The 12,378-nt window shown below is 41.0% G+C and overlaps 1 protein-coding gene across 1 annotated transcript in view; it reads right to left on the reverse strand.

Moving 5' to 3' along the window:
- Window positions 1-3,705: 3,705 nt before the first annotated feature.
- trim23 (tripartite motif containing 23) overlaps window positions 3,706-12,378 on the reverse strand; it is a 43,266-nt gene continuing 34,593 nt past the window's right edge. Inside the window, exons 8-11 of the mRNA XM_067986694.1 lie at window positions 7,406-7,535; window positions 6,469-6,579; window positions 5,304-5,428; window positions 3,706-4,904 (exon numbers count right to left, since the gene is read on the reverse strand). Of these exons, the coding sequence (XP_067842795.1) occupies window positions 4,725-4,904; window positions 5,304-5,428; window positions 6,469-6,579; window positions 7,406-7,535 (546 nt within the window). The 3' untranslated portion in view covers window positions 3,706-4,724. The remainder of the gene's footprint in view (window positions 4,905-5,303; window positions 5,429-6,468; window positions 6,580-7,405; window positions 7,536-12,378) is intronic.

Consider the following 12,378-nt stretch of genomic DNA (forward strand, 5'->3'; position numbering starts at 1 on the left):
TATTGCGAATGCTCTGTGCATTAAGACACAATGCCTTTAGACTTGTCTTTTTAAGATTGCTAGTTATCTTAGTATTATTTTGCACTATGGCCCTATTTGTTTTTTGCCCTTGTTTTCTCTGCCTTCCACTATTGCTTCTTCCCTTTCTGTCTTTTGTTTCTATCCTTGTTTTCCCCCTCCTGTCTCCCTGTTCAGGTTCCCATCCCCCTGCCACTCTAGTTTGAACCTTCCCCAACAGCATTAGCAAACACCCCTGCGAGGACATTGGTCCCGGTCCTGCTCGGGTGTAACCCGTCCCGCTTGTACAGGTCCCACCTTCCCCAGAACCAGTCCCAATGTTCCAGGAATCTAAATCCCTCTCTCCTACACCATCCCTGCAGCCACACATTCATCTGGTCTAGTCTCCTGTTCCAATACTCACAAGCACGTGGCACTGGTAGTAATCCTGAGATCACTACCTTTGAGGTCCTGCTTTTCAATTTATCTCCAAACTCCTTAAATTCACCTTGCAGGACCTCATCCTTTTTTTTAAAACCTATGTCGCTGGTACAGATATGGACCACAACTGCTGGCTGTTCACCCTCCCTCTTCCAGAATGCCCTGCAGCCGCTCCATGACATCCTTGACCCTAGCACCAGGGAGGCAATACACCATCCTGGAGTCACATTTGCGGCCGCAGAAACGCCTATCTGTTCCCCTTACAATTGAATCCCCTATCACTATAGCCCTGCCACTCTTATTCCTCCCCTCCTGTGCAGCAGAACCACCTGTGGTGCCCCAAACTTGGCTCTTGCTGCTTTCCCCTTTTAAGCTATGGATACAGTATGGTGAGTTCCTCAGCTAGGTTCAAGTGGATTAGGACAGCAGGCTGCTGTGCTTGAGTGGGCAGAGCAGCTGAATCAGTACTGATTGAGAATATTGCAGTGCTGGAGAGAAAAGATGTCCTGAAGGGATCAAGGACAGAATCTATTTGGCTAGAGTTAAGAAACAATAGAGGTGCCATTACACTACTAGGTGTATTCTATAGGCCACCAACTAGTGGGAAGGATATAGAGGAACAAATTTGCAGGGACATTAGAGAGGTGCAAAAGTTATAGACTAATGATGACCAGGGATTTCAACTATCCTAATATAGATTGGGATAACAATATTAGGACAGTAATTTTTTTAATGTGTCCAGGATAACTTTCTCAACCCCAGTACGTTTCTGGCCCAACAAGGAAGGAGGCATTGTTGGACTTGGTTCTAGGGAATGAGACGGGCCAAGTGGAACAAGTGTCAGTGGGAGAGCATTTAGGGAGCAGCAATCATCGTATCATAAGGTTTAGAATAGCTATGGAAAAGGATTGACCACTCTAAAGTAAAAATCCTCAATTTAGAGGAGGGCCAATTTCAGTGGGATGAGAACAGATCTGGCCTGGGTAAATTGGAATCATCAATTATAGTTTTGTCTGATAATTTAACAGTGGGCGGCCTTTAAAGAGATGATTCAGGTACAGACAAGGTACGTTCCAATGAGGGAGAAAGGTAGGGCAACTAAAGCCAGAGCTCCCTAGATGACAAAGGAGATAGAGAATAAGATGAAGTGGGAAAAAAAGCAACATATGACAGATGTCAGGTTGATAACACAAGTGAGAACCAGGCAGAATATAGAAAGTTCAGAGGGGAAGTGAAAAAGGAAAGAGGGGCAAGGAGTGTATGAGAATAGACTAGCAACCAACATAAAAGGAAATCCAAAAGTCTTCTACTGCCATGTTAACAGTAAACTGGTAGTAAGAGGATGGGTGGGGCCGATTAGGGACCATAAAGGCTTTCTGCTCATGTAGGCAGTGGGCATAGCTGAGGTACTCACTTTGTATGCTGCCAGAGTCTCTGTAAAGGAAGATATAGTTAAGGTACTGGATGGGCTAAAAATTGAGAAAGAAGAGGTACTAGAAAGGCTAGCTGTACTTCAAATAGATGGGATGCATCCTAGGATGCGGAGGAAAATAAGGGGGGAAATTGTGGAGGTACTGGCCATAATCTTCCATACATCCTTAGATAGGGGGGGTGGTGCCAGAGGACTGGAGAATTGCAAATGTTACACCCTTGTTCAAAAAATTAGGGAAAGCCAGCACGGATTTGTTAAAGGCAAATTGTGTTTCACCAACTTGATAGAGTTGTTTGATGAGGTACCGGAGTAGATGAGGGCCACGCAGTTGATATGGATTTTCAAAAAGCGTTTGATAAAGTGCCACATGGTAGGCTTACTATTAAGATTGCAGCCCATGGAATAAAAGGGGGCAATAGCAACATGGATACAGAATTGGCTAAATGACAGGAAACAGAGTAGTGGTGAGCGGTTGTTTTTCGGACTGGAGGGAGGTGTGCAGTAGTATTCCCCGGGGGTCCGTGCTGGGACCACTGTTTTTCTTGATGACTTGGACTTGGGAGTACAGGGCACAAGTTCAAAATTTGCAAATGACACAAAACTTGGAAGAGTAGTGAACAGTGAGGAGGATATAGACACGCTGGTGGCAGATGAAGTTTAACATGGAAAAATGCGAGGTGATGCATTTAGGTAGGAAAAATGAGGAGAGACAATATAAACTAGATGGCACAATTCTAAAAGGGGTGGAGGAACAGCAGGATCTGGAGGTGTATGTACATAAATCATTGAAGGTGGCAGGGCAGGTTGAGAAAGCGGTTAAAAAAGCATACAGGATCCTGGGCTTTATAAATAGAGGCATGGAGTACAAAAGCAAGGAAGTCATGATGAACCTTTATAAAACACTGGTTCAGCCACAACTGGAGTATTGTGTCCAGTTCTGGGCACTGCACTTTAGGAAGGATGTGAAGGCCTTAGAGGAGATTTACTAGAATGATTCCAGGGATGAGGGACTTAAATTACGTGGATAGACTAGAGAAACTGGGATTGTTCTCCTTGGAACAGAGAAGGTTGAGGAGATTTGATAGAGGTGTTCAAAATCATGAAGGGTCTAGACAGAGTGGATAGAGAGAAACTGTTCCCATTGGCGGAAGGGTCAAGAACCAGAGGGCATAGATTTAAGGTGATTGGTAAAAGAACCAAAAGTGATAGAGAAAATACATTTTGTACACAGCGAGTGGTAAGAATCAGGAATGCACTGCCCTAGGGAGTGGTGGAGGCAGCTTCAATCATGGCTTTCAAAAGGGAACTGGATAAGTTCTTGAAACAAAAAAATGTGCAGGGCTACGGGGATAGGGCGGGGCAGTGGGACTAGCTGGATTGCTCATGCATAGAGCAGACACGGACTTGATGGCCCGAATGGCCTCCTTCTGTGCTGTAACCTTTCTATGATTCTATAATTCTTGTCCTGTTGAAATTGTAAAGTAGGGATTGGACATTTATTGCACCATCCAGAATCTCCCCTTTCTGGTATGCAGCTAGCTTCAAAAGAGCCTAACCACCTCCCTTTTGACAGTCAATGCCATAACCATTGCTGAATCCTGGGGGTCAGCAGTGACCAGCCACATAAGTCATAGCAACTAGAGCAGGACAGGGGCTGACCTAACTCCTCAAAGCCTCTCCACCACCTACAAGTCACGTGTGAAGGAATACTCTCCCTTGGCTGGATGGGTGTAGCTCAACACCATCAAGGACACCAATTACTCGTTGCACAACCGTGTTTGACTTCACCTCATTGCTAGACAAGTAAAACACAAGTCAGAAACAATGCTCTGCTCTAAAAAGAATTCAGTAAATTTTTATTCAGCTTAGGCAAAAAGTGTTTAAATAATAAATGCAACATTAAATATCACATTGTACATGTTAAAGAAAAGGCTGGGGAGTGCTATTTATTCAAAAATACTCCACTTTATACTGCCAACTGGTTACAAAATTCTCAGCCAGTAACATAGTTCAGGCCAGGGTAAAGCCATGGCCTTATTGTTTTCTATGCAGCTGCTGTTGGGCAGGGAGAGAGGCCTGACTTTCGGTGACTCACAGCAAGTTACAAATTGAGAGATTTTTCAGTATAAAAACTGAAGAATACTTTGAATAAAAAGTACTTACCTCACTTCCTTTTTAACTGTGAATTTGTGCATTGTTTAGGTAAGTTTTGATCTAAGAAGCATTTAGGCTGCTAATAGTGAGGCACATACAGTACTCAATAGTAATGCACTATCAGATTTTTGACAGCTACAAGGCTGTTTTACAGTTCAGAATTTCAGGAGTGTGGTTAAAGCACAATGAACACCCATCATTATCACTGAAGAAGATTATATAGTGCATAGTGAAATGAAAACAATTTGCCCTGTAAAGGAGGTACTGACTTGTTTTGTGTTAAATCAATACCTTATTTTAAATTCAAAACTTTCACAGCATCACTGTAAAACAAAATTAGATTCTTAAGAAAAAGCATTAATTAAATGTTTTAAAGTGGCAACACACAACCAATTTAGAGCTACAAGTTAAGAGGATTACCTGCCCTATTCACAATAACAGACTGTAGTGCAACAAATACACACAATTTAATTGAACTTATCTTCTCAAAATGAGACACTCAATTACGTTGTAATACATTTCAAGTGTTTTACAAACTTTCTGCCTGTACGTCTTTTCCCCCCTCCCCCACACTTGAACTAAACCTGGTTCCTATTCTTCAAAATACAGAATATAACATATGGTAGAGATGTTTCAGTGACCCGTGCAAAACAGCTAAATACAGGCAACAATGACAACAAAGCCTGTTGTTGCAGCAGAATTAGGCCACGTCCAATACACCTGCAGCCACCAACTGTCTTGAAAGCCAGTCCAACCCTTCATGTAGTCCTAAGCCACTCCGGGCATCACAGCATTGAATGTGCCAGCTGCGACCACAGCACAGTTTGTGCAAACTGAGTAATTCTGTCATTTCTTCTACTGTAAGTGCTCCAGTCACATCCTGTATAATAAATCGCAACAAATGGAAATTAGCTTGCTAAAAAAAGTTACGTAGTAACATATTTGGGCAAAAGACCATTAGTCCATCCAGCCCATCAATTCAATTAACCTTTTTCCTGTGACATTTTTTCATACTATGTATAACATTTAACAATAATGAATCTTTTCAGATGCTAGCTATGTCTCTTTTTGACACCATTTAAAGTTTCCTGTTCAACCACCTGCAGTGAGTTGGTTCTACTTGCAATTCCTCTTTTGCTCAAGAAACTGATTTGCCTATTCACTTCAGCTTTCCATACCTTGTTACCCAAATATTGCACATTTGAAAATATAATTTTGGTTTTCAATCAAAATGAACTGCCAAAATTTGGACTTAAATTGATGACTACTATTGACATACCTGTTTATTGGCAAAGATAAGAAGTAAAGCATCTCTCAGCTCTTTTTCAGTCAACAACTTGGCCAACTCACTGTGCGCTTCCATCAATCGTTCCCTGTTGCTGCTATCAATCACAAATACAACTGCTGCAGGAATAAAAGACAATGTACAAGATATCAAACCCATCAATAAGGTCACTTCCATTTTTCTTCAGAAAGCATTGACTTTTGATAGGGCATGGTTCCACCCTCACCAGCATCCCGCTGATACCATGCCCAAGTCAGCATTATTTATATATAAGCACTGATGATGAGCTATTTGACCAGAGGGCAGACACAAAATACAGTTAACTGTGAAGACGACTATAAATGAATTCAGAAGGATACAGACAGGTTAGACTGGGCAGATATACGTCTGGTCAAATTTAAATGGAAGAGAAATCCCATGATTACATCACAACTTTTATCGCTGACGTTATCACAGTCTGAGCAAACATGTAAATGGCACCAAAACTTGTGCATTTTATGAAACACCAACTTTCAAATGTATTTTGCAAACTACTTCAAAGTTCTACGTTATAGTTATAACAAACCCAATATACTAAAGCTGGACAAAAAGCAAGTTTATGCTGCCTGCAATGGACAAAACACAAAAATCTGCCTTCTACAGACAGCTGGAATAGGTTAGACTTTCATTTTTACCTTAAAAAATGCTTTTATATACATATAATTCAAACATTGATGGAAGGGAGTGATCAAATTTAAACAATTAATCATGAGGTTCAGATAATAATGAACAAGTTTAAATTTTGTGGTTTTTGATGTCTGAACTGCTTGTATACACTTCCACTTCTCCATGAATCATTGTTGTTGGACTGGGCCAAGCAAGAAAACAGTGTCATCACAATGGCAAAGTTTGCATTGTTTCTTCATTTATACATTATAAAGTCTTAGGGGAGAGAAACATAAAATGAGCACTTTATCATTACCATTATTAGCAATCTGCTACTGGTTAGCAAAAGTTAAAGATCCTTTGTACGAGATAAAGTCTTAAACTTTTTTTTAATTTAAAGATTTTCATAGCAAAATCCATCAGAAAAACATGCAGGACACTGCACAACAGCACAATTACACAGATGGATGCCAACAAATCAAGGTATTCTACACTAACACAGATATTGTCTTACCTTGTGTATTGAGGTAATAATGCTTCCAAAGTGGCCTGAGTTTATGCTTGCCTCCAACATCCCATATGGTAAATTTTAGGTTTTTATATTCTACAGTTTCTACATTAAAACCTGCAATGGAGAGGAAAATGCTTATATGAAAATGTAAAATTATGTTGACAAAAATGTAAAATTGTTTTAAAATTAAATCATAAATTGAAAAAACTCATCCTTCAAGTTGGAAAAGACTCTGGGTTGAAAAAAAAATTGACGGAGAAAGTGAAAGACACAGACTCCGACAGAGAGAGGGAGAAAGTGAGACACAGACTCCGACAGAGAGAGGGAGAAAGTGAAAAACACAGACTCCGACGGTGGGGTGGGGGGGAAGAGAAGAGAGACCGGGGGGGGGGGGAGAGACACGGGGGGGGGGGGAAGTGACACCGCGGTGGGGGGGGGGGGGGGGGGGGAGAGAAAGAGAGATGGGGGGCGAGGGAGGGAAAGAAAGGAGAGACGGGGGGGGGGGGGAGGGAAAGAAAGAGAGACGGGGGGGGGAGGGAAAGAAAGAGAGGCGGGGGGGGGGAGGGAGGGAGGGAAAGAAAGAGAGAGACGGGGGGGGGGGGGGGGGAGGGAGGGAAAGAAAGAGAGACGGGGGGGGGGGGGGGGGGGAGGGAGGGAAAGAGAGACAAGGGAGGACTATTTTTATTCAACTGTGCTGTGGATGACAGGAGCCAGACAAATGCTCTTGACATTGTGTCAAGCAAGTTTTGTCATTATCAGCTCAAAGTAGCCCTAATCTCAGCATTTTCAATGGATAGGACTCAGAAGTGTAGAGTTACTTATACAAATAATGTTTTCTGCTGTAAGAAAATAAGTACACTAATGAATTTAGAAGATACAACAGAGCACATGAACATTACTAACAAAGTAATAATCAGCTCTTTGATCCAATGTAAATTACCTATAGTAGGAATAGGCTGCATAAACTCATCCTGCTTCAGTTTGAAAAGAATGGTTGTTTTGCCTGCTCCATCCAGTCCTAAAGTGACGACACGTATCTCCATCTTGGGCCCAATATGAACACGGTTATCCTATTGGGGGAAAACAAGTAATCTGAATTTATCGTCACTGTTGTAAAATCTAATAATTTCAATTTCAAAGTCAATTTGCCTTTTTGGTAAGATTTTTCACCTGAAAGTTACATTGGTTCCAGAAATTTTTAGAATCTTTCTACCAAATGGGTCACAATATTTTTTTAAAAATCAATTTCATATTTAATTATATATCTACTTAATCATTTGCCACTGTAATAATTCAAACTCTTATTTGTTACCAGAACAAAAAATGCTGGAAACTCAGGTCAGTCAGCCTCTGTGGAGAGAACAAGCAAGTTCATGTTTTAAGTGTAGACCTTTCATCAGAATTGGAAAAAAATTACAGATGAACAGTATTTAAAAAGAAACAGAACGAAGGGAAGGTGTTAGGAGAAAAACACACACATGAGGAAATAGAATAACCTGTAAAATACTTAAAAGGAAAACAGGAGATGGTTAAATTTTTTAAAAATTCATTCATGGGATGTGGGCGTCGCTGGCAAGGCCAGCATTTATTGCCCATCCCTAATTGCCCTTGAGAAGGTGGTGGTGAGCCGCCTTCTTGAACCGCTGCAGTCTGTGTGGTGAAAGTTCTCCCACAGTGCTGTTAGGTAGGGATTTCCAGGATTTTGACCCAGTGACGATGAAGGAACAGTGATAATTATATTAACATGAGATGATGGGGAGAAGCAGATTTTAAAAAAATTAAAGGCAATTAATAGATAAGAGTACATATAAATAATAGGCGCTGGTGGAGGTCACTAGCATGTGGACAAGGCAGTGTCTATGGATGCTGTCTAGATGGACTTACAGAAGGCATTTGATAAGGTTCCGCACAAGAGATTATTAGCAAAAATGAATGCGCATGAATTTGGGAGTAAACTTGTGATCTGAGTTGGCAATTGGTTGGGAGGTAGGACAGAGAGTAGGGATAAAGAGAATGTTCTCCGATTGGGTGGGATGTGACAAGTGGTGTTCTCTAGGGACTGAGGCTTCAGCTTTACAACTTATATATTAATGACTTAGATGAAGGAATAAAGAGTTGTATATCCAGGTTTGCAGATGACACTAAGTTAGGAGGTTGTGTAGGTGGGAGCATGACGTTACAAAGGGACATAAACAGACTAAGTGAGTGGGCCAAACTACGGCCGATTGAGTTCAATGTGGGGAGGTGTGAGGTCATCCACTTTGGATCATACAAAGACAAATCAGAATATTTTCTTAATGGCGACAGACTGGGAGCAAAAGGGTTTAGGTGTCCATGTGTACAGATTGATAAAAGCGAGTGCACAGGTTAAAAAAGTAATCAAAAAGGCTAATGGAATGTTGGCCTTTATCTCAAGGGATTTGGAATATAAAAAAGTGAGGAAGTTATACTTCAGTTGTGCAAAGCTGGCAAATTGGAACTGAAAACAGTAGTCTTATTAGAAAAAAAAACAGGCCGACACAAAGGGTGCAGACAGCGCCACCAGCATGGTGTTCCGAAGAAAGGCCCGACCTCAAGGGCAATCTGTGTCCCCACAATCCCTCCAAAAATGCCAAAACACCCATCACACATTGCCAGCATCTACTGCCATAAAGAAAGTGGGAGTTATAGTTAAGATTTGAAGTTATTAAAGTCAGTATTAAGAGGGGGGGGGAACTGAAGTGGCAAGCAGCAGTGAGCTCAGGACAAACTTTCAGATAGAACGGAGGAGTTTGGCAAACCAGTCACCAAATCTGTGTAGAGGAGTGGATACAGTATACTAAGTTGGAGAAAGTACGTGCAAATTGGTTTATCACATTAAACAAGTATTTGAAGCCCTGGACAGTGGTGAGGGAGGAAATGACTGGACAGATATTACATCTCCTACACTTGCACTATAGGGTGCCAAGGAAAGGACAGCAGGTGGTGGAAGAGTGCACCAGGGTGTCGCGGAGGAACTAGTCCCTTCAGAAAGCAAGAAGGGAAGATGCGTTTGATGGTGGGATCATGTTGGAGATGATATGGTGAATGTGAAGGCTGGGGGAGTGGGAGGTGGGGGACATGGGGGACTCTATTACAGTTGTGAGAGAACAGTACGGGGTGCGAGCAAAATCACAGGAAAGGGGATATTAACAACTTCACACCTTAGCCGAGGTCCCAATTTCTTTACGGCAGGAGATACTAGATTTAACATCTCATCCAAAAGATGGCACCTTGGTTGTTTCAGCACTCCCTCAGTACTGTATCTGCCTAGATTACGTACTCAAGTCTCTGGAGTGGGGCTTGAACCTACAATCATTGCTGTTTGTGGAACCTTAGCTCAATGAAAATTTTGTGTGTTTTTTTTCTCTCCCTCACCTTTGTTCTGGTCCTTTTCAAATATTGTTTATCTATTTTTCCTCCCCGTTTTGATGAAGGGCTAAACCGGAAATGTTAACCTGTCTGTTCTCTCCCCACCTGCTGAGTGTTTCGAGCATTTTCTATTTTGTTTCAGATTTCATTTTTTTTTGTGCTTTTTATTCTTGTTTGTTGCTATTTTTCTGAATTATAGATATTGTTGTTTAAATCCATTTAGTAATTTGAGTGACATTTGCCAATCTTGCATTGCCAGTTACAATTCTCCCACAAATAAACTTTTTTAAAACTTTTAACACGAACGTTCAGCGCAAGAAAATTGTCAGATGTAAACATTTTCTATAGTACAGTGTTATCACAGCAAGACATACAATCATAAAATATGATTTGTTAACCCTTATCCTGCTGAAATAAACTGGAATTGCACATGGTAGCACAAATATTTTCAAAGTTAACAAGAACGTTTTTGGCTGTTCAAAGTTTTAGATATAGGCTGCAGTTAAAACAAATTATTGACTTTTGAAGTCTCTCACCTATGTTACTACTTTCAGGCAAAGAGTTTCTTCAGATAGCTCAGTTTTCATGCTATATAAAAATCCAACAAAGATGAAACTTGCATTCATATGCTGCATTTTTACATCTCAGGATGTCCCAAAGTGCATCACATGTGAATTATAATCACTTGTTACGTAGGCAAATGTAGCCAATTTGCACACTGCAAGGTCTTGCAATAGCATGTTGTCCAAGATAGAGGGAAGAACTTTCTCCTCCTCTTTAAAGATCCCATGGCACTATTCAATGTCCACCTGAACTGGCAGATGGGGCTTCTATCTCATTTGAAGGACAGTACATCTGACAATGCAGTACCCCCTCATGCTGCACTGAAGTGTCAGCCGAGTTCTATGTGTTCAAGCCTTGGAGTGGGACTTAAACTTGCAACCACCTGACTCAAAATGCTACCAACTGAGATGGTACAGTCTCCACAGGGTGCCATTTCCAGTGAATGGAATTTTGCTGTATTCTTAAGTCACTTCAACAAACAAATGTAATGTGGTTATTATCATGTTTCAAAAAAATTGCATTGAAGGTTTAAAAAAAGACATAGCGATCTCCTGTGAAAATTAGATTAAAAAAGTTAGAACTCCTTGGATTTAAAAAGTTAGAACTCCCTATGTAACTTTAATTTGTTCTAGAAAAAAGTTTACTTTTCCTCTCATCTCTTCATATCTTGCTTCTTACTCTCTGCCTCTATTTTATGCTTTGTTTCTATAACTTAATATTTTCTTTTTATTCAACCTTTCATTTCAATATTTCAGTCAATTGTGTTTTGCCTTGTTTCTTTTTTCTATTGTCCCAATCATAGAATGGTTACAGCACAGGAGGCCATTAGGCCCATCGAGCCTTTGTTGGCTCTCTGTAAGAGCAATCCAGTTAATCCCATTCCTCCGCTCTTTCCCCGTGGCCTTGCAAATTTTTTCTCAAGTATTTATCCAATTCCTTTTTAAACGCCACGATTGAATCTGCTTTCACCACCTTGCGTAAAAAAATCTTTTCCTCGTGTCGCCTTTGGTTCTTTTGTCAATCACATTAAATCTGTGTCCTCTGATTCTCGACCCTCTTGCCAATGGGAACAGTTTCTCTTTATTTACTTTACCTAAACCCTTCATGATTTGGAACATTTCTATCAAATCTCCTCTCAACTTTCTTTGCTCTAAGGGGAACAACCCCAGCTTCTCCAGCCTACCACGTAACTGAAGTCCCTCATCTCTGAAACCATTTCAGTAAATCTTTTCTGCACCCTCTCTAAAGCCTTCACATCCTTCCTAAAGTGCAGTGCCCAGAATTGGATACAGTACTGCAGTTGTGGTCGAACCAGTGTTTTAAAGAGGTTCAACATAACATCCTTGCTTTTGTACTCTATGCCTCTATTCATAGAGCCTAGGATCCCATATGCTTTTTTAACCGCTTTCTCAACCTATCCTGCCACTTTCAAAGATTTGTGTACATATACCCCCAGGTCTCCTACTCCTATTTCTTATGTTCTTATTGGGGATTGGTGGGACAGTCAAAGATCAACCACGATCTTATTGAATGGTGAAGCAGACTTGAGGTGCCATTTGGCCTACTCCTGCTCCTTTTTCTTATGTCTCTCTGTTCCTGCACCCGCTTTAGAATTGTACCCTTTAGTTTATATTGCCTCTCCCCATTCTTCTGGCCAAAATCTATCACTTTGCACTTCTTTGTGTTAAATTTCATCTGCCATATGTCTGCCCATTCCATCAACTTGTCTATGTCTTCCTGAAGTCTATCACTATCCTTCTCACTGTTCACTACACTTCCAAGTTTTGTGTCATCTGCAAATTTGGAAATTGTGCCCTGTACACCCAAGTCCAGGTCATTAATATATATATAAAAAAGCAGTGGCCATAGTACCGACCCCTGGGGACCACCACTGTATACCTTCACAAAGTCTGAAAAACAACTGTTCAACCACTACCCTCTGTTTCCTGTCACTTAGCC

The sequence above is a fragment of the Heptranchias perlo genome, chromosome 1, assembly GCF_035084215.1.
Source record: "Heptranchias perlo isolate sHepPer1 chromosome 1, sHepPer1.hap1, whole genome shotgun sequence".
Lineage (NCBI taxonomy): Eukaryota > Metazoa > Chordata > Chondrichthyes > Hexanchiformes > Hexanchidae > Heptranchias > Heptranchias perlo.